Here is a 26,071-nt window from a genome sequence, read left to right on the forward strand (position 1 = left end):
CATCTTATATTACATAAAATGTCTACCTTTATATGTATACATCTTAACTTTTGCTTCACACTCCTGAAACCTAGGTCTATAATACCTTGAAGGTAATTTTTAAAGTCAAAGAAAATTATAGTTTTAATTATGCTTCCTGTGTTTAAATTTTATTTGTGAATCACAAAATAAACGATTAGAAACCAGTCAAAATACTCTTAAAGGTTCAAAGGTGATTCTTACTCAGGTGTAATTAATCTTACAATAGGACAAAGGAAAGTGAAGAAATGACAAAGTATGGTACATCTTTTAAAACCTCTCTTACTTATTCCCAATACAATATAAGAGATTATTAATCACAAAATATATGATTGATGCCCTGTATATAATTTACCCTCTGAAATCAAGAGCTTTGTTGTTAAAGTGGGCCAATAAGATGTGGGCATCTATGGTTTTCTAGATACTTCCCAATAGAGTATGTCTATTATTGTTCTGTCCATTATATTATTAACCACAATAATGCTGACAATGTTGGTTCATTTAGAAGCTTGTCACACTCTACTGATGCTTTGCATCCTGAAGACACAATGATTGATATGGGAAGTGACTAGGAGAATAATTAAGAATTATTGAATAAGAGAAAGTTGGAAAACACGGAGGCATACACCAAAACAGCACTGGTTCTTGCTGAGACATTAACCTCTTGCCTGTCTCCTCTTTCCAGTACTGAAAAGATCCACAAGATTGATGGAACTGTTATCTGATTAATCTAAGACCATTGCTGCTCTAGGAATACTGCTGGGAAGGAAGAAGTTTGTGACCATAGTTAAAAGGGTGCTGGTATCATATCTATAAGGCTATTAAAACAGAGATAATCTTAAATCAAATATTCCACAAACTATCTCATTCTATGTAGCTCAGTATTTAAGAAATATGAAGTCAGATTGAATTAAAAATAAAACACAAGGGAGCTGCTTCAGGAGGTGAAAGGCCCACTTCACAGACACTAGGTTATGATCTTGATTCCCTGAATTCACATAAAATAGTAAATAGTAAAAACTGGGTGTGTTTATCCCATTTGTAGGAATTTATCCATCCTAAAGAAATGTTAAATGATATTTTTAAAAATTAAAATCATTTGATATATTAAAATTCCAAAACACTATATACATGCATCAGAGAATGACTCAATAAATAGTTTGCATACAAAAACCATAGGACATTACGAGGAAAATAGAGCGTGTAGAACATGGTCAACAAGACAAAATGGCTCCCTACAGAATGGGAAAAGGTCTCTACCAACCACACATCTGACAGAGGACTGATCTCCAAAATATACAAAGTGTAATCCGAAATGTAATAGTGTTTAAAGTATAGCCAAGAAAAATAATATTATAGAATAGTGTGCTTCAGAAGTTAAAAGTTCATCTTTCTGACAATTGTTCAGATGTGTGCATATATAGCTACTTGTGAATGTGCACATCTATTTGTGCATATACCCACATGTGTAGAAAAGAAATGCGTGCATAAAATATAAGAATAGAATTCGGACAGCATAGTAAGGATAGCACATAATATGCAACTTTTAACTTTTATCCTCATGACTGCTGTATTATCTAAATTTCCAATGAGTATTTTTATGATCTGGAAATAATATTTATTCAAATATGAGCTGTTCTAAGAAGCAAATAGAGTCTCTCATCCATAAGGCAACAAATAAAACACAATTCTTTCTGAACAGCCTGTTGTAAAATAGTATTGGCCTTACAGACCCAGATCTATGCATCACTACTCTGTTGAATCCAGTTTATGTCTAGCTAGTTTGAAAAATGCAACAACAAAAAAGCCAGCAAATAAAAGGAGCAGTTAAATAATGGAAACATAGTCTATGGAAATGAAGGAAATTCATTCAAAACTGGAAAATTATGCAACCATTGGTTATTTTCCCACTTAATAATGAACAATATCTATGTAGCAATCTCACGTAACAAATACAACCCCAGCCACTTCACTCATACAACATCATTTGCAATAGACAGTTACAGTTGTCTGAAATAGACACTGAGAAGAGGCCTAGAATGTGTACCTGTCCACAATGTGAACTATCTTTGCAATGCCTGTAGCTAACGAGCCAATCAACTCAATTCTGAAACCCATGTAGTAGGTATCTGACCTCACTCCTTTTTTTCTACTGAAATTTCAACCCCATTTCTCTGCTGATGCCTTGTGGGAGGTGGAACCCCAATGTCTGCTTTCCTAGCTAATTAACAATAATGAGAAGGATGACATGTATTTTTTTCTGTGAATACCAGAAACATGTTCAGAATAGTCAGAAACATGTTCAACCAGTAAGAGCCATGATGTAACATATCCTCTTTCCCTTCTCATTTGCAAGTTTAAATACACACTGGTTCTATCCGGCCTCCAAGCTTAAAATGATTTCTTTCAAAGGTCAAGCCTTCCAGGCATCAGGCAGTGTTAGAGTCTGGCGAGAGGCTGAAAGTTGTGACTATAGCCAGAATGTTCAGAGCCACGCTGGTGAATTTTATATTCTTTTTCTCATAAAACAATACAATTTAGCCCATATGTAGGCACCACTGGAAAATTAACAGACACCTGAAATTCTACTCAGTCGGTGCATTTTGATTCCAAATATCACAGGCTATGTCAGAGCTCTGTGTATTTCAGTGCATTTATGTTAAGGGACTGGGAATTCCCCTGTTCCCACCACAATGAAGAAATCTCTTGACATAGCATACCATACAAAACCATTCTCTTAATTGGTATTCAGGTTATAGGAGCATTGGGCAAAGAGGCTGAGAGAGTCTCAGATTTTCCCTTGCATTAAAGAAAAATGAATTCCAAAGTCGTAGAGAATTGATTCAAATCTAGGGAATTATTTATGAGTTTTGTGATATTGGACATGCAACCGTATGTTGGTAAGCTTGAGACAATAATTCTTTGATGGATTACTCACAATATTAAGTGAAATATAACTTTTAGCAAAATGCTTAAATTGATAAGTACATGCTAAATAATATTGCTTGGTTATTATTCTTTATAAGAAAATGAATTGGGTGATCATGATTTCAGAGGCAGATTTTAGTTTTATTTGCAATAAATATCTTCAAGCACTTAATATATGTATAAATTCAAAGCTATAATAAACAATGATCTGAGAATAAATTTTACATTCATCATTTAATCAAGTGTCAGAGGTTCACAAAGCTAGAGAGGAATATAGGGGTAGTGGATGGTGACTTATGGCTGAATTCCAAAGTTGAGAGTTGAGGCAGAAAGAACATGAGTTCCTGGTCAGGTGAGGCTACATAGTGAGACCCTGTCAAATAAAGAAGAAAAAGAATAAAACAAGGATGGGATGTATCTCGGAGGTAGAACACTTGCCTAGCATGGCTTTGATCTCCAACATCCGGTAGGGGCACAATGCCACACAGCTAGTGAATAATTCACAAGAGACCCCAGAACTCAGGGCTCTGCAGACTGTGTGTATGCTTCAGTAGGTTGGAAGTGGAGAGTCCCAGCTGTGCATTACTTGCTTGTACCATTATCCTTTGGGAGTCTACCTCATACTGTGCTCAAAGGAGAGCAGTGCTGAGTGAGACTTGTACTACAATGGAAAACTACCAGCCTGAGATCAGCGGAGGCCAACAGCTACACGGAAGGAACAAATGAGTTCACCTATGTCTCTGTTCACTCACAGTGTCTTCCCTCCCTCGTCAGTAACTGTATTATACACTAAGCATGATGCTAGCATATACAACTGTATACCTGTATATAATATGATATATATGTTCTCACTAACATCAAACGTTCACAATTTAAGGAGTTAGAAGTGCATATAAAATAGCACAATAAGCTATATAGAATTCAATTGTATATAGCAAAAATTCAAAAATGGGGACCTCTAATAGTACCAAGAAGGATATAGCTAGTTTTCTTATAGGGAACAAAGTAAGGCTTTACAAGTATATATGTATAAATGTATATTTAAAATAATTAAAATTGAAAATGAGTTGGGAGGGCAGGTGTGGAAACAACAGAAGAGGAATTTTTCGAAGAAAGGAGTTAGCTGGAACAAAGACACCTTAGAAGTCAAATTTTACTGTCACTAATGATATAAATATGTAATTGTGTTCTTCAATTTCTTTTAAATGAGACATATCCTGTACAAATCAATCTAAATGCTACTTTAGCTAGTTAATCTCATGATGTTTGATAAAGCAATCTAGATAACTTGTTTTTCATTCACTAGACACAATGCCTGGGTTGCAGAGGTCTGAGATACTCTGGAGATTCTCTGGTGCTGGTGCAAAAAACTGGGATGCTTCTGTGGGTTTCCCCATCAATGTCTTGACTCCTTTGTTCATATTATCACTCCTCCCTCACTTCATTTGTTCTCCAGGAGACTGGAACATTGGTTAGTTGTGGATTCTGACCTGAGCTAGTGAGAGATCACTTACTCAGTTCTGACAAATGAGGAACCTGCAAAAGACTCCCTTAATATAGGTGACAATGGTGTGACTGGAACAATATATGAGCCACAGGTAGTAGGTCCAAGATCTAACACTAATGCACAAACTGACTTAGTGGAGCCCATGCTATATGGAGAGATACCTTGCCCAACCTAGACAAGAGAGGTGCCCTGGTCCTGCCTCAAGGAGATGATGAGACAGACTTAGTATACTTCCTAGGGGAAGGTGGAGGAGGGTGAGAGCAGAGGAGGGAGGGGGAACTGGGATTGGAATGTAAACAATAAATTAATAAAAAGCAAAGCTGGGATGCTTAACTTTATACAAATGCCTTGAATAGACCAAAGACAGAGTTGCTATAGTTGGCCTCATTTAGGATGGATGACCTCTGTGATTTTCATCCCAGTCATGGCAGGCATCTGCTTCAGGCGAGTTGGTTTAATTCATGGACATGAGAGTCAGGCCAGGTGAATTTGACCCTGATTTTGTAGCTTTGTATTGGAAGATTCATTTCTCAATAACTAAATGAGTACTCTAGGTTATTTTCTGGGGGGAGAATATATGGGTTTAGAACAATTATGAAATCATTGGTCATTTTATGATGTCACATACAGAAAGACCATTTAATGGTGTTGAAAACATCTTCTTGTGATTCTAAACCAGGGTGACTAAAAACCTAGCCCACATACTTACATTGTTTGCCTGCCATGCCAGGAGAATGGATGGAATCCATTAACTCTAAGATACTGTATTGTCAGAATTCATGCTTCATTTGATTCTGTATGTTCAGTATCTGGAGAGGTGCTGAGCACATAAGCTCTTAAAAAGTGGAACAAAGGTCACTTGCAGGCATTGAAGAAGGACTACATGAGATTTAGGAGGGGTCAGGCAGATAGAAAAGTCCAGATTGTACCTTCATTGGACCTGCTAGGTAGTGTGGATTTACAATAATTTGTAATAAAAGCCAATGGTTCTCTTTATAAGCAGGTTAAGAAATGCTTCTGAAAGTGGTATTTGTCTAAAAATGTAGACCTCTTTGGGAGACAATACATGCGACCTCTACAGTACCAAATATGCACGTAGGTAAAGTTGGTAGAACTTAGTGGTAGAACTTCTAGAATCCTAAACTGCTTCCACTAATGTTGGTTGGTCACTTACTATGTTCCAGGCTCAGACTTAGTTCTGTCACAAAACAGATGTCTTCACAATGTTTACTACCTCTCAACATCATTCTGTTCATCATGAATAATGCAAAAATGCAGGCCATTGGTGGTGCATACTGTAATCCCAGTCACTAAGGAAACTGAGGTAGGAGGGTCCCAAGCTCAAGGCTTTTCTGGCCAACTTAGTGAGACCCCGTGGTAGGGTAAGGGTCTAGCATATGCCAGGCCCTTGGTTTAATCACCAGTATTGGCAGTGGGAGAGGGGAGAAAAAGAAAGATTTAAACATCTTAAACTAATTCTGAAACTGTCCTGATCCAGACATTTTCTAAAGAAACTTGAGGACTACAAAAAGAATAAAAAGTGTTGTGTTTGCTGATTTTTCTTTCCAGAAATTATTTTGGCTTTATCTTAGAAAACAAATTACCAGGTGTCTTAGTATATAATTTTGATAAATTGACAATCAATTTTTCCCATTAAATAAGCATTGCCAAACAGTTTGCCATACAGGACCATGCCCTCTCTAACCAGCCTTGTTATTAGGTGCAGTTGAAATGCAGCCCGGCAGTGGGAGAACAGATTAGTAGGGGTTTGGGCAGAATCTCAGATAGAGTGATTATGCCAGTAGCACTATTTTCACTGATTTTCTATCATAAATCAAAAGCCTTGCACTACTGAAAATAAGGAAATAATATTAACCAGGTATCTTTTAACAACAGACATGGCAACCAATGGTATGGGACATTCAGATGAAACACTCCTGTCAGTATGGGAGAAAGGGACAAGTCCATGATGAACTACATTGATTTGCATACTAACTTAAAAAAAAATAAGCTGGGCAGTAGTGGTGCACACCTTTAATCCCAGCACTTAGGAGAAACACTGCACAACTTCTTCAACTGGTTTTCAGAAGAGCAAAATCCTCCTTGGTGTTTTTGTCAAAGAATCCTCAGTTCTGAGAGATTTCCTCTCGAAGAAAGTTTCTAAGATGCTACAAGTGACATATCATGAACTTAATATGCATGTTTTCATATAAACAATTTTCTCAGGCTCGTTGCCACTATACAGCCAGTATTATCAATGTCTGCTATTAACAGAAGTACTCCCCAGTATATTCACTGTGGTTACTTCTTTTGTTGAAATAAACCATTTGGGTCAGGTGGTGGTGGTGCACACCTTTAGCCCCAGCATTCTGGAGGCAGAGACAGGGAGATCTCTGTGAGTTCAAGGCCAGCCTTGTCTACGGGGTGAAATAAACAGTTCACATTTGGCATGGTCCAGTTTCAATATCAATAAAATTCTAATGCACAGCATTGCTATCCCCTTGTTCTCTAGTCTTTGCTTGCTATACTGTTTGCATTTTTAAAAAGTATGACTACTATGCATTTCACTTTTGACTTTGCTTGCATTTTCTGCAACAAAAAGGCATTTTCCTATCAGTGTGCAAATGACCTTATTCACTATGCATTCCTCAAAATAGTTATTAACCCCAAGCAGTGACTTCATTTCTTTTCCATCAATCTATATTGTGTTTAGACTTTTGCAGAGCTTGTACCCCTACTAACCATTTGCATATATTTTAACAATGGCTCATCATTGTTTTCTGGAAAACACAGACACAGTACTGCAAGAATGAACATACCAATACCTGCATAGCACACACATTCTTAACTACAAACTCTCATGGCAGCTGCATAGTAACCAAAATGTGTTAAGTTGTTAAATGGAGAAAACCATTACACAAAATAACCAATCAGCTACAACATAAATTACATCTTAGGTGGCCCATTATGCTGTCTTAAATTAGCCTAAAGAAATGTTTCTTGGGGTAGAGTCCTGAAAATGATTTAATTACAGAAGAAATGGAGAGGTTTTCAGTAGCTAAAGAGAATCTAACAAGGTAGTCTTGTTGTTTTGGAAGCTTGGCAGAAGAAAAACAGTTAAGTAACTTACCACTGCCTAATCACAGGGCATTTTAAGGCATTTTGTGCAACAGCTTGAGACTCCCTACAAAGCAATGGATTGGGAATACAAGTCATCACAGAAAAGGGCAGTCTGCAGACCAGATTCTCTCTAATAATACCCCACCTTTGCAACCAAATTCATAATGTTTTTCCTACAAGACCAGCAGGCAAGAATGTTGCACGGGCAACTGTGGAAACCCTGAGCACAGGGACAGAGGCCTTGGTGACTGTGAGTCAGCTATTAAGCCATATGGGAGAGATGATTTGGAGAACACTAGAAGCAGAGTACAGGAAAAACATTTTTTGAAGTGGATTAGAACATTTCATTAGACTAGAAAAAGGAGAAGGGAGATATGGTAGACAGACTCAAAGTGGTAAACTGTGAGTTTCATTTCAAGTGGAGAACTTGCCTTCCCTATAAATAGATGGGAGTCATCAGCATATTGATGTTCCTTTCTTTTTCATAGGGGACTGACATGATCAAAGATACAATTTTAGAAATAAATGATATCAAAAAATTAATTTAACCAACTAACCAATATAAAGGACTAAAGAGTATCCAGAATGGAGATAAGAGAACAATTGAGAAGCAGAGGCAGAGGGTGAACATCTAAGTGATAAAACATGAACTGAGAAGTATGGGTAGAAGTCACTGTCAGGGATCCCATTCCGTAAACTTTGCAACAGAATCTCAGAAGAGAGAGGATGCTAGAGGTTAATTTCAGAGGACTGTACAAGAAAGGTAACTGCTGGTTGCCTAGAAAAACAAGAACTGCCTGACCTGGGAAAGAATCAGTCCCTGAGGAACCTGGGATCCTGTCTCTGCTGAGATCGCTGGGCCATTCCGGCCCCCACACAGTGCGGAGAGTTCAGAGGAATCTTCGACAGGACGACTCGACCCTGAGGACCAAGTAACCCAGAGCCTGCTGACATCTCTGAGCCAGTGCTGCTCTCACCCACCTGGAGAGCAAGTGCCTCAGACCTGCCTGCACCCAACTTGAAACCCATCAGAGTATCAAAGTCAGTGCACACACCTGAAGAGAACACCAGATCCATACACACCAGGAAGGGAAGTTACACCAACTGTACCCACTGGAACAAGAAATGGGAAGACAACAATATAAGAACACATCCAACAACAGGAAAACCAATATGATACAACCAGAGCCTAGGGACACTACACCAGCAAGACATGAACATCCGAACACAGAAGAAGCAGAAGAGAGCAACCTCAAAAACAACTTCGTGAAAATGATAGAGAATCTAAGAGAGGAAATCAGAAAATCCTTCAGAGAAATGGAAGAAAAGACAAACCAAAAGATGCAAGAAATCAAGGAAAGCCAAGAAAATACAATTAAACAGCTGAAGGAAACAGTTCAGGACCTGAAAATTGAATTAGAGACAATAAAGAAAACACAAACTGAGGGAATGCTGGAAGTGGAAAAGCTTAGTAAACAATCAGGAACCACAGATGCAAGCATAACCAATAGAATACAAGAGATGGAAGACAGAATCTCAGACGCTGAAGACAAACTAGAAGAAATAAACTCGTCAAGCAAAGAAAATCTGAAGTCTAACAAAACCATAACACAAAATATTCAGGAAATTTGGGACACCGTGAAAAGACCAAACCTAAGGATAATAGGTATAGAAGAAGGTGAAGAAACCCAACTCAAAGGTGCAGAAAACATATTCAACAAAATCATAGAAGAAAACTTTCCCAACCTAAAGAAAGACGTGCCAATGAAAGTACAAGAAGCCTACAGAACACCAAATAGAGGGGACCACAAAAGAAAGTCCCCTCGTCACATAATAATTAAAACACCAAACGTACAGAATAAAGAAAAATATTAAGAGCAGCAAGGGAAAAAGGCCAAGTAACATATAAAGGCAAACCTATCAGAATTACACCAGACTTCTCCATGGAAACTCTGAAAGCTAGAAGGACCTGGATAGATATTCTACCAACTCTGAGAGAACATGGATGCCAGCCCAGACTACTATACCCAGCAAAGCTTTCAATAACTATAAATGGAGAAAACAAGATAATCCACGACAAAACCAGATTTAAACAATATGTAACCACTAATCCAGCCCTACAGAAAGTACCGGAAGGAAAACTCCAACCTAAGGAAATTAACTACACTCGAATAAACATAGGCAATAGATAATCTCACTCTACAAGAACACAAAATAAAAGGCAGGGTAAATCCACATACAATACCAGTACCAATAACAAACCAAAAACAAACAAGAATAAACACTGAATGGAACTTAATTTCCCTCAATATTAATGGTCTTAACTAGCCTATAAAAAGACACAGGCTAACAGATTGGATATGAAGACAGAATCCATCCTTCTGCTGCATACAAGAAACACACCTCAAATTCAAAGACAGACATTACCTCAGAGTAAAGGGTTGGGATAAGATACTCCAATCAAATGGACCCAAGAAACGAGCTGGGGTAGTTATCCTTGTATCTAACAAGATAAACTTCAAACTAAAATCAATCAAAAGAGATGAAGAAGGTCATTTAATATTCATCACAGGAAAAATCCATCAGGAAGAAGTCTCAATTCTAAACATCTATGCCCCAAATACAAAGGCACCAACATTTGTAAAAGAAACATTATTAAAACTTAAATCACAAATAAGGCCTCACACAGTTATAGTGGGAGACTTCAACACCCCACTCTCAACACTGGACAGGACCACCAGATAGAAACTTAACAAAGAGACAAAGGAACTAACAGAAGTTATGATCCAATTGGGATTAACAGACATTTATAGAACTTTTTATCCAAACACAAAAGAATTTACCTTCTTTTCAGCATCACATGGAACCCTCTCAAAAATCGACCACATTCTCGGCAACATAGCAAACCTCAACAGGTACAAAAAAATTGAAATAATCCCCTGTGTCTTATCAGACCACCATGCTTTAAAGATAGAAATCAAAAACAAATCAAAGTGCAAAAACCTACCAACTCATGGAAATTGAACAACACACATTTGCAACATTCCTGGGTCAAGGAAGAAATAAAGAAATTAAAGACTTCTTAGAATTCAATGAAAATGTTGACACAACATACCCAAACTTATGGGACACTTTGAAAGCAGTACTAAGAGGAAAGTTCATAGCTCTAAGTGCTCACATGAAGAAACTAGAGAATACCCACACCAGAGATCTCAGATCACAGCTGAAAGCTCTAGAAAAAAATGGAAGCAAATACACCCTGGAGAAGCAGATGACAGGAAATAATCAAACTGAGGGCAGAAATCAATAAAGTCGAATCAAAGAAAACAATTCAAAGAATCAATATAACAAAGAGTTGGTTCTTTGAGAAAATCAACAAAATAGACAAACTGTTATCCAAATTAACCAAAAGGCAGAGAGAGATCATGCAAATTAACAAAATAAGAAATGAAAAGGGGGACATAACAACAGACAGTGAAGAAATCCACAGAATCTTCAGGTCATACTTTGAAAACCTGTACTCCACAAAATTGGAAAATTTAAAGGAAATGGACAATTTTCTGGACAGTTATCACTTACTAAAATTGAATCAAGAACAGATAAGCAACTTAAACAGACCTATAACCTCTAAGGAAATAGAAGCAGTCATCAAAAGTCTCCCAACCAAAAAGAGCCCAGGGCCAGATGGATTCACCACAGAATTCTACCAGAAATTCAAAGAAGTGCTAATACCAATACTCCTCAAATCATTCCACAAAATAGAAGCAGAAGGGACATTGCCAAATTCTTTTTATGAGGCTACAATAACCTTGATACCCAAGCCACACAAAGACACAACTAAGAAAGAGAACTACAGACCAATATCCCTCATGAACATTGATGCAAAAATTCTCAATAAAATCCTAGCAAATTGAATACAAGATCATATCAGAGAAATCATCCACCATGATCAAGTAGGCTTCATCCCAGGGATGCAAGGATGGTTCAACATACAAAAATCTATCAAAGTAATCCACCATATAAACAGACTGAGAAAAAAAAAAACCATGATCATCTCACTAGATACCAAAAAAGCCTTTGACAAAATCCAACACCCCTTCATGATAAAGGTCTTGGAGAAATCAGGGATAAAAGAAACACACCTCAACATAATAAAAGCAATATACAGCAAGCCAACAGTCAACATCAAATTAAATGGAGAGAAACTCGATCCAATTCCTCTAAAATCGGGGACAAGACAAGGCTGTCCACTCTCTCCATACCTCTTCAATATTGTCCTCGAAGTCCTAGCTAGAGCAATAAGACAACAAAAGGAGATAAAGGGAATACAAATCGGAAAGGAAGAAATCAAACTCTCACTATTTGCAGACGATATGATAGTCTACATTAATGACCCGAAAAACTCTAACAGGGAACTTCTACAGCTGATAAACACCTTTAGCAAAGTAGCTGGATACAAGATTAACTCAAAAAAATCTCTAGCCCTACTATACACCGATGACACATTGGTGGAGAAAGAAATCAGAGAAACATCACCCTTTACAATTGCCACAAACAACATAAAGTACCTTGAGGTAACACTAACCAAAAATGTGAAAGACCTGTACCATAAGAATTTTGAGTCTCTAAAGAAAGAAATTAAAGAAGATACCAGAAAATGAAAAGATCTCCCATGCTCTTGGATAGGTAGGATCAACATAGTAAAAATGGCAATCTTGCCAAAAGCAATCTACAGATTCAATGCAATCCCCATGAAAATCCCAACCGAATTCTTCACAGACCTTGAAAGAACAATTCTCAACTTTATATGAAGAAACAAAAGACCCAAGATAGCCAAAACATCCCTATACAATAAAGGAACTTCTGGAGGCATTACCATCCCTGACTTCAAGCTCTATTACAGAGCTATAGTCCTGAAAACAGCTTGGTATTGGCACAAAAATAGACAGGTAGACCAATGGAATAGAATTGAAAACCCTGATATTAACTCACACACCTATGAACACCTGATTTTTGACAAACAATCCAAATTTATACGATGGAACAAGGAAAACATCCTCAACAAATGGTGCTGGCATAACTGTTTGCAGACATGTAGAAGACTGCAGTTAGACCCAAGCCTATCGCCTTGCACAAAACTTAAGTCAAAATGGATCAAAGATCTCAACATAAATCCAGCTACACTGAACCTATTAGAAGATAAAGTGGGCCCCTGCACTCCGGGGAGCCTCCGGAGGCGGACTGTCGTTTTTCCCTGGTGTGTGGGGGGGACTTTGAGAGCCCATCCCACATGAAGGGATGTGCTCTGTCTCTGGACACATGGGGAGGGGCCTAGGCCCAGCACAGGAAGATTTGGTGGACTTTGTGGAGGCCCTGTTGGGGGCCCTACCCTGCCTGGGGATTGGTGGGTGGATGGGATGGGGGGTAGGTTGTAGGTGGGGGAGGAGGGATTGGGGTGAGGGGAGGGAGAGAGGTCTTACATGTGAAACAAGCCTGTTACCTAATTTGAATTAATAATAATAATAATAAAAGAGAAAGAAAAAAAAGAAGATAAAGTGGGAAATACCCTTGAATTAATCAGTACAGAAGACCGCTTCCTGAACATTACACCAGTAGCACAGACATTGAGGTCAACAATTGATAAATGGGACCTCCTGAAACGGAGAAGCTCTGTAAGGCAAAGGAGACAGTCAGCAAGACAAAACAGCAGCCCAAAAACTGGGAAAAGATATTCACCAACCCCACATCTGACAGAGGGCTGATATCCAAAATATACAAAGAACTCAAGAAGCTAGTCCCCCAAACACCAAACAATCCAATTAAAAAGTGGGGTACAGAACTAAATAGACTATTCTCAATAGAGGAATCTAAAATGGCTGAAAGACACATGAGAAAGTGTTCAACATACTTAGTCATCAGGGTAATGCAAATCAAAACAACTCTGAGATACCATCTTACTCCTGTCAGAATGTCTAAAATCAAAAACACTAATGACAGTTTATGCTGGAGAGGATGTGGAGAAAGAGGAAAACTCCTCCACTGCTGGTGGGAGTGCCAACTTGTACAGCCACTGTGGAAATCAGTATGGTGGCGACTCCTCAAGAAAATGGGAATGAGTCTACCACAAGATCCAGCAATTCCACTCCTAGGCATATACCCAAAAGAAGCACATTCATATAACAAGGACATATGTTCAACCATGTTCATAGCAGCATTATTTGTAATAGCCAGAAACTGGAAGCAGCCTAGATGCCCCTCAACCAAAGAATGGATAGAGAAAATGTGGTACATTTACACAATGGAGTACTACTCAGCAGAAAAAAACAATGGAATCTTGAAATTTGCAGGAAAATGGATGGAACTCGAAGAAACCATTCTGAGGGAGGTAACCCAATCACAAAAAGACAAACATGATACGTACTCATTCATATGTGGACCTTCTTTATGATACATAGTATCATAAAGTGACCATGCTTTATCAGAGCTATTTTTAATGATGTTGCTCAGAATGGTTTCCTCCCAGATGATGACTGAGAAGCTAATTAAAAAAAAAAACAAAAAATGGCGCCAAGTACCACAAGAGTAACATAACTGCGCTGTTTTCTGGGATTTTGTTTTTTACTTTTTTGTTGTTGTTGTTTGTTTGCTTTGTTTTTGTGTTTTGTTTGTTTGTTTTTGCTTTTTACATGGAGTGTGCTTGATGTCTCTACAATTTTGTTAAAACAACTGCAGAACCTGGAAAAGCTATTGCTGCTATTGATGCATAACATATTGCCATTATTGCTCTCTCTCTCTCTCTCTCTCTCTCTATATATATATATATATATATATATATATATATATATATGCTAATTGAAACTAAAATATGTGATGAATCCAAGGTTTTTCAGAGAGTGCCCACCTGTGCATGCAAATCTGATTTCATCTTTAGTAAGTAGTAAAGTTATATGCTTGCCAAAAAAAAAATAGGTGTCACACTGGAAGACAAATGTCACACAATTTCAATTTTATGTGTAACCTAGAAATGATGAACTTATGGGTACAGAGAGCAGAATTGTGGCTATTAGGCTTCAATGTGGGTTTTTAACAATGGGGAAACGATTGGTTTAAGGATATAAAACTGCAGTTGGACAAGAGGCATAGACTCTGTGAAGTCTTAAGGTCTACTGAGAGCATGATAAATATGGTTGATAACAATATGCTATATTTTACAAGTTGTGATAGTATACTTTAAGTGTTCTCAAAACAAAAATGATGAATATGTGTGATATAACATGTTAATTGGTTTAATTTAGTCATGCCACTGTGAACATACTGTATGTGTTTCATAATTTTGCATGACTTTATTTATGAGCTAAATAAATGAATGAAAATAAAAAGAAGGGACTTTGAGAGCCCATCCCACGTGAAGGGATGCTCTCATCCGGGACACATGGGGGAGGACCTAGGCCTGGCCCAGGATGATGTTGTGGAATTTGGGGAGCCCCCATGGAGGGCTCTACCCTCTATGGGGAGTGTTGGGGGGAAGGGGATGGTGGGGAATTGGGGGGATAGGGGGAGAGGGAGAAAGGATTGACATGTAAAATTATAATTTGTAAAAATTAAATAAAAAATTAAATAAAAAAAGAAAAACAAGAACTGCATTAGTTTCTGTAAAAGAAACAAGCAAGTTGTGAGAATCAGAAGGCCACAAACTTGTGTCAACTCCTAACCAAAAAAGAAAAAGGGGCAAAGAAAGTCAACAAAGCAAGGAAGTTAGAATAAAGGGGGTTACACAGGTTTGCAAGACAGCCAAGGAGGTGAGGTGATTTGAATAAGAGTGATCCCCCATAGGCTTGAGCCCCAGTTTGTGAAACTATTTGGGAAGGATTGATTGGTGTGTCCTTGTTGCAGAAGTTGTGTTCTTAGGAGTGGGCATTGAGGTTCCAAAAGCCCATACCACTTCCATTATGATGGTCATGACACACCTTCTGAAACAGTAGGCAAGCTCCCAATAAACTCTTTCTTTCTGTAAGTTATGGAGTCCATGCTGGGTCTTCACAGTAATAGAAAGGTTACTAAAATAGCAACTAAAGCTGTTTACTGCCAAGCCCAATGATCCGATTTTCATCTCCTGGATCCAAAGAATGAAAGGAAACGACCAATAAGAGAGGTGTGAGTTGCTCTCTCATCTCCACGTATTTGCTACATGCACACCCATGTACAAACACACACACACACACACACACACACACACACACACACACACACACACAAGCAATGAAAACAAACCCCAAACACAAAACCAACAAGCCAAAAAACGAAGAATAAAAAGGAGGGGAAAATGTTCTCTTTTCCCTAACATTTGTCAATATGCTCACATTCCACAGGGGCTTGTGTGATTGTGCCTACAATGATAAGACTGGGGCATTAACAAACAAGAAAATAAATGTCTTTGGAGAGGTTTTCCATGGTTTACTTTTTAAATTTAGGTTGATACTCCCAAGGAGAAAAGAAAAGGAAGGGCTTTGCATCCATTTACTTGGCCCTTCCCCAACACAGCCTGGCACTAGCTATCCTCATAACCAATAGAAATGTGGGAATCACATTTCTTCCCCAGAGATAATAGTGTCCTTCATACCTCAGCAGCTTGGATGGCAAGAAATTTTCAACACATGGTGAAAAGCCATTATTTGACTCTTTTAAAAGTCTAGTCAAATTGGCTACATGTGTTCTAATTAATTCCTACAAGAACCAGGAAAACAAAACCATGTGAAATATCTCCTGGTTTTTGACTTAAAGGGTTGAATTTAAATATTATGTGGCAACATGCAACTCTTACAAATAAGTACATCTGTTGGTTAAAAAGAACATTTCAGATAGAGCATAATTTCAATTAAGGAAGAGCTTGTGAGGAAATAATTATGTTTTACCTTGTTTATATCAGTATTCGCCCATATATAATTATTGACTTTAAAAAGATGTTTTTGGATTGAGTGCTAGAACAGCAAGATCTTGTAGTCATGTAACATGGATACAGACAAAGATGAAAAAGGCCAGGCATGAATCAATATTGACAAGTTATTTTGAGACATTTAACATTTACTATAAATACAATGCTTTGAGTGCATACTGAAAACGCTAATCAAAGGTATATTTGTAAATCAAAATCAATTAAGAGCTTGGCTTCAAAATGCAGCTTCCACCCCAGCAAAGTACAAAGAAGAAATACTTAAGGCAAAAGTGTACAACAATTCACTAACCGAATTTGCAATGCACTTTCATGCTCCCAAGATGAAAGTATTTCAAAGATCACTGCTCATTCCTGCTCTCTTACACCTTCCCTGGTTGGAATAAGGCATTTTTACACCCGCAGGATGGATGAGCCCTCATTTACAATGGTTTTCTTCCATAAACAGGGAGGTGTTAAAATTGATCTCCAATTAAGACCACCAAAGTGATACCTACAGATTTTTCTGAAGGTGGCAATATTGGCAACATTGCATACTACATCTGATAAAAATTACAGACTAACACTGAGTTTGTGCTCATTGCCCCTAAGAAAATACTTTTAATGAACCAAGAGCTTCAACATCACTGATTTGAATGTTTATGGTGAAGCACTTTACAAATCACTTCATATATTTTTGTCTCAAAAACTATGATTTTTCCAGTGCTTGTATATGTACTATCTAAGTAATGTCAACTTATTCATATCCACAAAGCTTAATATAGACCTAGGAAATATTAGATGCTTAATAAATACTATGGAATAGGCAGCAAACTGATAACAAGCCATGTTTCCATAAGTTTCCTTTTATTAATTATCACCATTATTATAAATCACATTCCATAACATCATGAAGTTTATCTGAAAGTCAGAAAAATTTCAAATAACTAGAGAACCATTATATAATAAATGAGGTAAATTCGATGGAAAGATAAGTGATTCATGCAACAAAAATTTTCATCACATACATTCTTAAAGCAACCAAGCATTCTGCACCAAACATTTATAGATTAGCACCAATCAAAATACACTCTACTATAAAATAATTACTGTAAGTTATTATACTTTTTCTATATTGTCAATAGAAATCTAGATGACATTCTCCAAGTTATATGGAAACTAAATTGCATCTATAAAGGGCTTTTTGACTACTGAAAAGTTAAAGGTTTACTCTTAACCTATGACTCAGTATTTTCAATATTTAATTAAATTATCTATTCCTTAAGAAAACTTAATGGTCCTTCGCTCCAAATCTTCACCATTCCCCATCTCCTCATAAAGCCTTATAATCAATAATCCTGGCGTTGAACTCTATATTGATGGCATTTCTATTAAGATAACAAAAATCAATCTATCAAAATTAGGACACCTGATTCCAAGTGAACTTTTCCTAAGTTGTTGTATTTTTAAAGTTCACAGTTAATCAAAATTCAAATGTGATTACATTTTCCAATGAAATCAAACTTGATCACTCTGAAAAATGGGAAGATAAGTCATGCCAAATATTCAAATTTTCATTGAAATTATATGCCAATCAGACTTTTACAGCCAGCTAATTGAAACAGCATTATACATTTTTAGCAAGAATGGAGGATCATTTAATGTTGCAATCAACCTTCCTGTTTATTGCCTCCTTCTATCAATTAAAGTCAGAACATAATTTTTAGATGAGACTTTATACACTGCTGACTTGGGAAGCTCACATAAAATTTCCTGGGAGTATAATGGGTAACCAAACGTTCTAACTTTTATGGAGAAAAGATATGTCACTTGTTATGCATCTCAACTGAAATTTGTTGTTTTCATAAACAAAACCAAACAATAGTAATATTCTAAAAATTTACACCTTGCTTTAGTTTTAACTTTCTGATTCCCCATTCAAAAAATAATTTATTTTGGAAAACCAGGATGAACTTGACAATTGTACTAATAATCAAATAAATCAGCTCTTGGATATTCTCAAACTTAATAACTAATATTAAGCATAGTTGCCAAGCATGCTGGCTATAATCCCAGTTTTCAGTAGGCAGAGTTAGGAGTATCAATTGAAGGACAATCTGTCTCAAAAGCCCCACCAGTGCCCATTCTTCACACACCAAGAGGAAAGCGAAGTCTCCCTCAGATGTCTCATCTCAAATTTATTCTTCCCGTTATGATTTTCCCCTCTCCTTGCTTTTCTACTTTACTGATTTCCATTTTCCTTTTATGTTTTCTTTTTCTATTTTTTCATGAATCCAGTTATGAAAAGGAATTAGAGGTACAAAGCAAGTACACCAAACTAAACCCAACTTTGAGACAATTTTAATTTCATGAGACTCATGCCCAAATAAATAGCTTTTGAGTTCTAATGGCTGGGCATGATATGCAGACAATGAACTAAAGGGAGGGGGAGGGTTTTCTCTTTGCTGGATTGAACTAAGACTTAGGCCTGGCTTTAGATAGTAGTGGGAAGGGCTGATTCCAACAACAGTGGTATTAGACCATACATAAACCTGTAAGCCCCATTGCCCAAAGACCAGGTAGTTTCCTAGGATTCTTGAAAGATAATGCCAAGCCAAGGAGCAGTTGACTTCCTGGGATTCTGGGAGTTGTAGTGCTTGGAAAATAACAACAAAGCCTCATGGAAAAGTAGGATGGCCAATGGGGTTTGTTCATAGAAGCATCGCCAACCCGCCAACCCGTGTCTCGAGGCCCCTCAGAAGAAAAGTTCCGGGGGATGGTCCTAACCAAATTCCATCTTGAACAGTATTTAATATTTTAACAAAAGCTTGCTTTAATTTGGCCAAAATGGTGGAACTGGGTTTTTGCCAGTGAACTTCAGGCTTAACAATAGGAATCTGAAGATATTAATATCTATTCTCGAATTAATGATAAGCTCTCGGGGCAACAGAAATTTGAAGGTTTCTAATCAAAGAAAAATGTTATATAGAGAGGTAAGCATTGATTCTAAAATGAATGGCCAGCCAAGGGCTACAGGGGAGAGCTGGGAGGAAGGGAGGCAGAGAAACCCATGGCCAGGAGGATGTATGCTGGGGCAGACATGGAAAATAGTAACTGTTAACTTCAAAGGAGTTTAAGCTTATACTTGGTCACAATTGGATAGAAATGGTCAACACTGTAGACCAATCCCTTTGTCCATAAAATAAACAACAGTGGTTTGAGTAATTCAATAACAGCTCCTTACCACTTCAGGGCAATCATTGCAGAACCTTTCTCAGGCTAAAAGTGTAATTGGCTTCGGATCAATAAGTAATTTCTCCTAGAAGGACAAAGGTCTTGTTTTCTTTATTTTTAATATATATATATATATATATATATATATATATATATATATATATATATGCAATATATGCAACACTCTTAAATCAGAACCAAGAAAATATATTGTGAAAGTTGAGATTACCCTAAACAGCAAGATCGCTTACTGCCCTTCGAAGTTTATCTCAACTGATCATTTATTCATGATACTATAAAAATCCAAATGCTTTCAATTTTGATTGTTAGGTATTTGCTGAAAGGCAGCTGAAATTGCTTTCCAGAAGGTTGCCATTTTATGACAAGTGCAGTTCGAATGGAAATTTACAAGGGTTCAATAATAGTTATGCCAAGGTGTTATTTTCTGTTTATCCTCCCCCGCCCCTCAAGATTAGCAAGGAATTCAAATCTTGTGGTCAACGTGAAACTTTAGCTACCTTACTGGAAATGCTGGAAATATAATGAAAAAAAAAAAGATTAAGAAAAAATAAAGAAAGTCTTTCAGAATTAAACCCTTGTCAATTTGCATTAATTTAGTGTGGTGATCAGTGGTTTTCCTGATCATCTTAAGACTGATGCCTAAGGCCAGTTTTGATAAAGAAGAAAATGTTGAACTGATCAAAGACCCTTTGAAGGCTTAGCAGAACACAGACAAGGTAAACATAAACAAAAAGATCAAACTTCCGTTAACAAGAGACTGAGGCAATCAACAACACTCAAGTATAAAACAGAGGCTGTAGAGGATGAACTGTGTCTGAAACTTCAAGAAGATGAAGACTCTAGGCAAAGCAAGAATCCCTTAGTTTTTTGTTTCCTGGTTTGTTTATTTATGCTAATGGGGATGGATCACTGGGGCTTGCACATGTTACTCAAACCCTGTCCCGCTAATATGTACCCCGGCACCCCTGACCTAGAGTTCTGAAGATGTCATATTTTCCTGTTCATTATTTTGCAAGACAGAAAAATACTAAGATCCCTTAGAAGTTAAAGCAAGTGAGTGCATCTTTCTTTTCTTCTCAAGTAATCGAGAGAACTGAGGGAATGGAGAATTACAACCATTTTTGGTAACTCCTTAGAAGTAGGATTGCAAACAAGGGTCTGAACTAGAAAGTCTGCTATGGAAACTAAAGCAAAAGCGTCTCTTTCATAAGCTGTTATTTGCCCTTTACTATGCTCTGGCTCACTTTGTTTGTCAAGTTCAGCAGAGCTCAGACAGAACAGGAATGATTCTCAGAACTTTCCCAACAGCTATTGAAGCTAGTACAAAATGCCCCAGAAACAATCATGTCTGCCGTTTTCACATCCCAACTTAAATTTTCACATCCTTAAAGTTTCCTTCCTCATTCCTCCCACACCATGTAACTTTAGACAATTTTTACTCTGGCAAGGAAAGAGGTAAGAATACCGAATCCAGATCTTTGGATGCCACCAATACTACAACCCCCTGCTTCCAGCCAGATGGTACAGTACTACTGAGCAATAACTTACTTTATTAACTTGGAAAATCTTCCTAGAGCAAGAAATTCACTCCCAAATGTCTTTGCAAGCACAAAATTGACATGACTTCAGATTCAAAAATAAAAATAACTTTTTTCCTAATATGAAGTACATGTTAATAATAGCACTAAGGTTTATTAGCTCCATCCCATATTCATATTTACTGTAACAATGTGTTTAAGGAAAAACATAAAACAGATACATATATATATATATATATGTACACACACATACACACACACACATATATATATATATATATATATATATATATATATATATACACGTGTACATATATGCATAAAGTTAATGCTGAAAAGCAAATTCTAAACCTTATTTGAGAAGTACTTACTATGTGCAGTTCAAGATAGTCACCCAGGCCTGAGGAACTGTCCACTCGTACCAATACTGCTTCCTTCTGTACAGTGCTAAACCCTATGGCCAGCCTGTCTGCTCGTGTACTGGGTCGGTCATTAGGAGGCCACTTATACGTGATCTGTCCACCACCTTTGCTAAAGATATACGTTGTCCCAGCTGTAAAACAAAATACAAATCCCATTAGTACACATACACCAAATCTATGTTTCCCAGGTCATGTATTGATACAGCAATAAAACGTTGACATTATACACAAACTAAGGCAAAGCAAATGATAGGTTTCATTGAAACTTGCTCAAGAAATAGGACAGAGTCATTTTTAACAGAAATGAGTAGCCACTCAGGTTTTAATACATTCATTAAATCCACCAGCAGGTGTTCCAGAACAAATGATAGACTTCAGCTTTTTCCTTTGAATTGGACAAGCATGCAATGTAATGGGCTTTCATTTCTTCCTGCCAGTTTTTTTTTAAGAAATAGTTTAGGAGGAAACATTGACTGGAGGCTTAAGAAGACATCCGAAACATACATCAATTTGTTTTCGAAACAAGTGATACATTGGAATATGACAGGGTCATATAGCTCAGAGGAACAACCTGCAACAAATAGCCTACAAATCAAACACTTATAGGGAAAGGGTCTCCTCACATGTGACACAGGATTACTTATGAATTCACAACGATACACCCTGGAAGTCATGTCAACAAATACACATAACACATCCCACCCATGGAAGTAAGATCTTAACATGTAGCATCTGTGGGCTATGAAATAACACAGCATCCTAAAGATTCTCTCATCCCCTTCACCCCCTCCAAGTGAAAACTGGTCTTAAAGCATGGAGAATAATGCTATCCTTTCAGTCATGGGGGTTAAGATTCTACTATAGGATGAAGATGTCAGACATTACGGAGTTTACATAAAAAGAGTGTTTCAATGCATGGGAGTCCCATTTCTCTGTGCTACTAGTGTCTCTCTCATTGACACAAGGAGTCCCTTGAGGAAGAAGATTTGGAAGGGATTTCAGAAGAAAAATGTGTAAGACAGAAGAAGGTGGATGGAAAGAAGTCTCAATGGTTATGAGCACTTGTTGCTTTCCTGCAGGATCTAGGTTCTAATCCTGGAACCCACATGGTGGCTCATAAACATCCATAACTCCAGCTCCCGGGAATCTAAAGCCCTCTTCTGACTTTTGCAGACACCAGACATATATGTGCTTTACTTGCATACATGCAGGAAAAACATCCACACAAAAATAAAAAGAATAATTCCAGGGACAGAGAGAGAAGGAGGGAGGGAAGGAGGGAGGGAGGGAGGGAGGGAGGGAGGGAGGGAGGAGGAGGGGGGAGAATATGAATTGTATCCCATCTGTCTTTCCTACACTAAACAGAAAAAAAAAAAAAATCGTTAAATTCAAGGTCTGCCTGGACCAGAGACTCAATTCACACATGGCCTGGCCTACTCAGTAAGACCCAGACTTAGAAGAAAAGGACAGAGGAGTTTCAGGCATAGAGTTTTCACCCAGCAAATGCACAGCAATATGTTCAATCTCCAGTGAGCGAGAAAGGAGGGGAAGGCAAGGGAGAGGAGGGCAGGGGAGGGGGAGAGAGTGCCCATCGATTGGGATGAGAATCATTTGCCATTAGCTCATGTGTTTGAATATTTGGTCCCCAGGAGGTAGCACCATTTTGGAAGGTTGTAGAACCTTTAGAATGTAGAGTTTTGTTAGACGTGAATCTTTAGCTGTGGGCTCTGAGGTTTCACACCTACTTCCACTTCCTGTCTGCTCTCAACTTCCTGTCCCAGCATAGACACAGTATCATCAGCTGCTCTAGACCTTTGTGTCCCCACCACAAGGGGCTATAAGATCATACTGTGAGCCAAAGTAAACCCTTCCTTCGGCTGCTTTTATGGGGTATTTTGTCATAGCAATGAGAAAGTAACTGATACACCTATATTGGTCTTCATCCGCAGAAGTTCATTCACCCTAATATTACTAAGCAAGCACTGTTGGTAAGGTCTTTTGTTTTGTTTTGTTTTGTTTTGTTTTTTGTTTTCTGCTTGCTATTTGGTACTTTTGAAGATTATTAAGAGGTTTTTTGTTTTGTTTTGTTTTAGCTGTTTGAGTAAAGAATGTCAATAAAATGGATTATATGAGGAAGTAGCTATAGCAGTTATGAATTGTAACTAGTGAAGACAATTATTAATTTTCTCTTTTTAGTTCACTTTGTTCTTGAATGCATGTGATATATTATCTCACACAAAATAAGGAATATTCCAAACTAGGGATATTCTTTAACAATGAAAACCAGAAAACCTATCTGGGAAGTTTTATGTTCTCTTTCAGTTGGAATTATCCAAATGAAGTCAAGGTGCAAATAACATTGACTGATATTTCCTGGTGAATTTTTTCATATTTATTTATTCACCTACTAATTTATGTATTTATAATTGCTATTACTATATTTTGAGATAGAATTTTATTCAGGATTTATTTCTCCTGCTTCTGCCTCCCAAGTGTTGGGATCAAGGTCTGAGCTTTCACACCTGGCTGAATATAAACTTTTAAAATCATTTTTATGACTACTTCTTCATTCCTTCCTTATAGAATAGAGTCTCTTATGTTATAACTGAGGATTTCAGTTATAAGAATTAACTTCTTTGCTAAAGTCACACATTTGGTTAAGTGGCAAAGCTAGTTATAACCTGGTTTCTAGACTCCTGACCCAGAGTGTGTGGTTTTTATTACAATACTGATTCTTTTCTTTTTTCTTTTTAGTTTTTGGGTTTTTTGTTGTTGTTGTTTATTTTGCTTTTTTCAAGGCAGTGTTTCTCTATGTAGCCATGACTGCCCTGGAACTTGCTCTGTAGACCAGGCTGGCCTCAAACTCACAGAGATGCACCTGCCTCTGCCTCCTGAGTGCTAGGATTAAAGGTGTTAGGACACCACTGCCCAGGTATGCTATTGTTTCTAAGATATCCAGGGGAAATTACCTGGTATCTGTCCACCACACTGAAGCCAAACATCATACAATAGTGTCTTCTATTCATAGTGACATTTTTACCTAATAGCCATTTGCTATTAATATATCTTTTATATTCTTAAATCCCTCCTTCCACTCAGCTAGAAAATTGTCCTTCTGATCAAATGTAGGGGGCCAAAGGGCTGAAATTTCAAAGTCTACTTCCTTAAGTATATGTCTTTGCAAATTACAAAGGTGACATGCTTGCTACACCACAGGAACTTAGAAATGATGAATGTAAACTCTGGCCTGGGGTGGATCTAGTTTAAATTTCTGTTCTATCATTTCCTGCCATCAGGACCTGGAGCTAAGGATTTACTCTATATTTAGGAGTTTCTATTTGAAAAGAGAGATGAGAGCAGCAACACTGACTCATGGAACTTCTGTAGGGATGCAAAGAGGGGGCGTACAGGAGCACCTGGGCAACCTAAATTCTAGCATACGCTGAGTGCTCAGAGGAGGTGTGTGTGTGTGTGTGTGTGTGTGTGTGTGTGTGTGTGTGTGTGTGTGTGTGTTTTCATGCCTGCAAGTGTACACCCAAACCTTGAGAAAATATAAAAAAAAAATAACATTGCAACAGTGCTGGTTAATTTTAATATGTGTCTTGAGAAAAATTGGATTTATTTGAAATTTATTTTCAAACCAATTACCTGTTAATAAAGGAGTTTCCTATATCATAATTTTTATTAATCATTTCTGCACTTCATTCTTTGGGTCAGCACTGTTCTTCCTGTAAATCTACCTACTCATTACTGTTACTTACTTTCACTAATAGTGGACAATAGAAGTCACTTTAAATTACATTACATGGGAGCTTTTGTGAGACACAGAATGTTAGCTCACCACCATAAAACATCTAGCATGTCCATATTTATAGCACAAGGCAATATTCATTTGATCGCTAAATAAATTACAACTATAATACATGCACTAGAAAGTAGCTTTATTTCAAAATGTTTATTCTTGCAACAACATGTGTTATTTTAGTATGAGAGATAGGACCATATCATAATCATAGTTCCAAGCTTTATGTCAATATAAAAGAGTATGGGGGAATGTGAGACCTTGATTATTTATACATGTTTCTAGGTGCCAAGTACTAATACATCAGTGAGTAAGGGCAGATGGATTTGTTGCAAATTGACCTTGGCATCCATCACCTCACATCACCAAATGTATGGATGACTCAACCTTAAAGTGGTTTTCAGCAATCTCTCCACTTAAATAAAGCCTTTCAGCAATCTCTATTACTTACCCTAAATTCATTAACAAAGTAGCACCATCAGATCCATTTTCAAGAATGCCAAAATACTTTGCACTAAAATAAGTGTCTGCAAATATTACACATGGATTCCA

The 26,071-nt window shown here is 37.4% G+C and overlaps 1 protein-coding gene across 24 annotated transcripts in view; it reads right to left on the bottom strand.

Annotated features, from left to right (window-relative positions):
- Nrxn1 (neurexin 1) overlaps positions 1-26,071 on the bottom strand; it is a 1,056,958-nt gene that overhangs the window by 293,032 nt on the left and 737,855 nt on the right. For all 24 annotated transcript variants that reach the window (XM_035445200.1, XM_035445199.1, XM_035445197.1 and 21 more), the window contains one exon: positions 21,667-21,848. In XM_035445200.1, coding sequence (XP_035301091.1) covers positions 21,667-21,848 — 182 coding nt within the window. The remainder of the gene's footprint in view (positions 1-21,666; positions 21,849-26,071) is intronic.

The sequence above is a fragment of the Cricetulus griseus genome, chromosome 5 (genome assembly GCF_003668045.3).
Source record: "Cricetulus griseus strain 17A/GY chromosome 5, alternate assembly CriGri-PICRH-1.0, whole genome shotgun sequence".
Classification (NCBI taxonomy): Eukaryota; Metazoa; Chordata; class Mammalia; order Rodentia; family Cricetidae; genus Cricetulus; species Cricetulus griseus.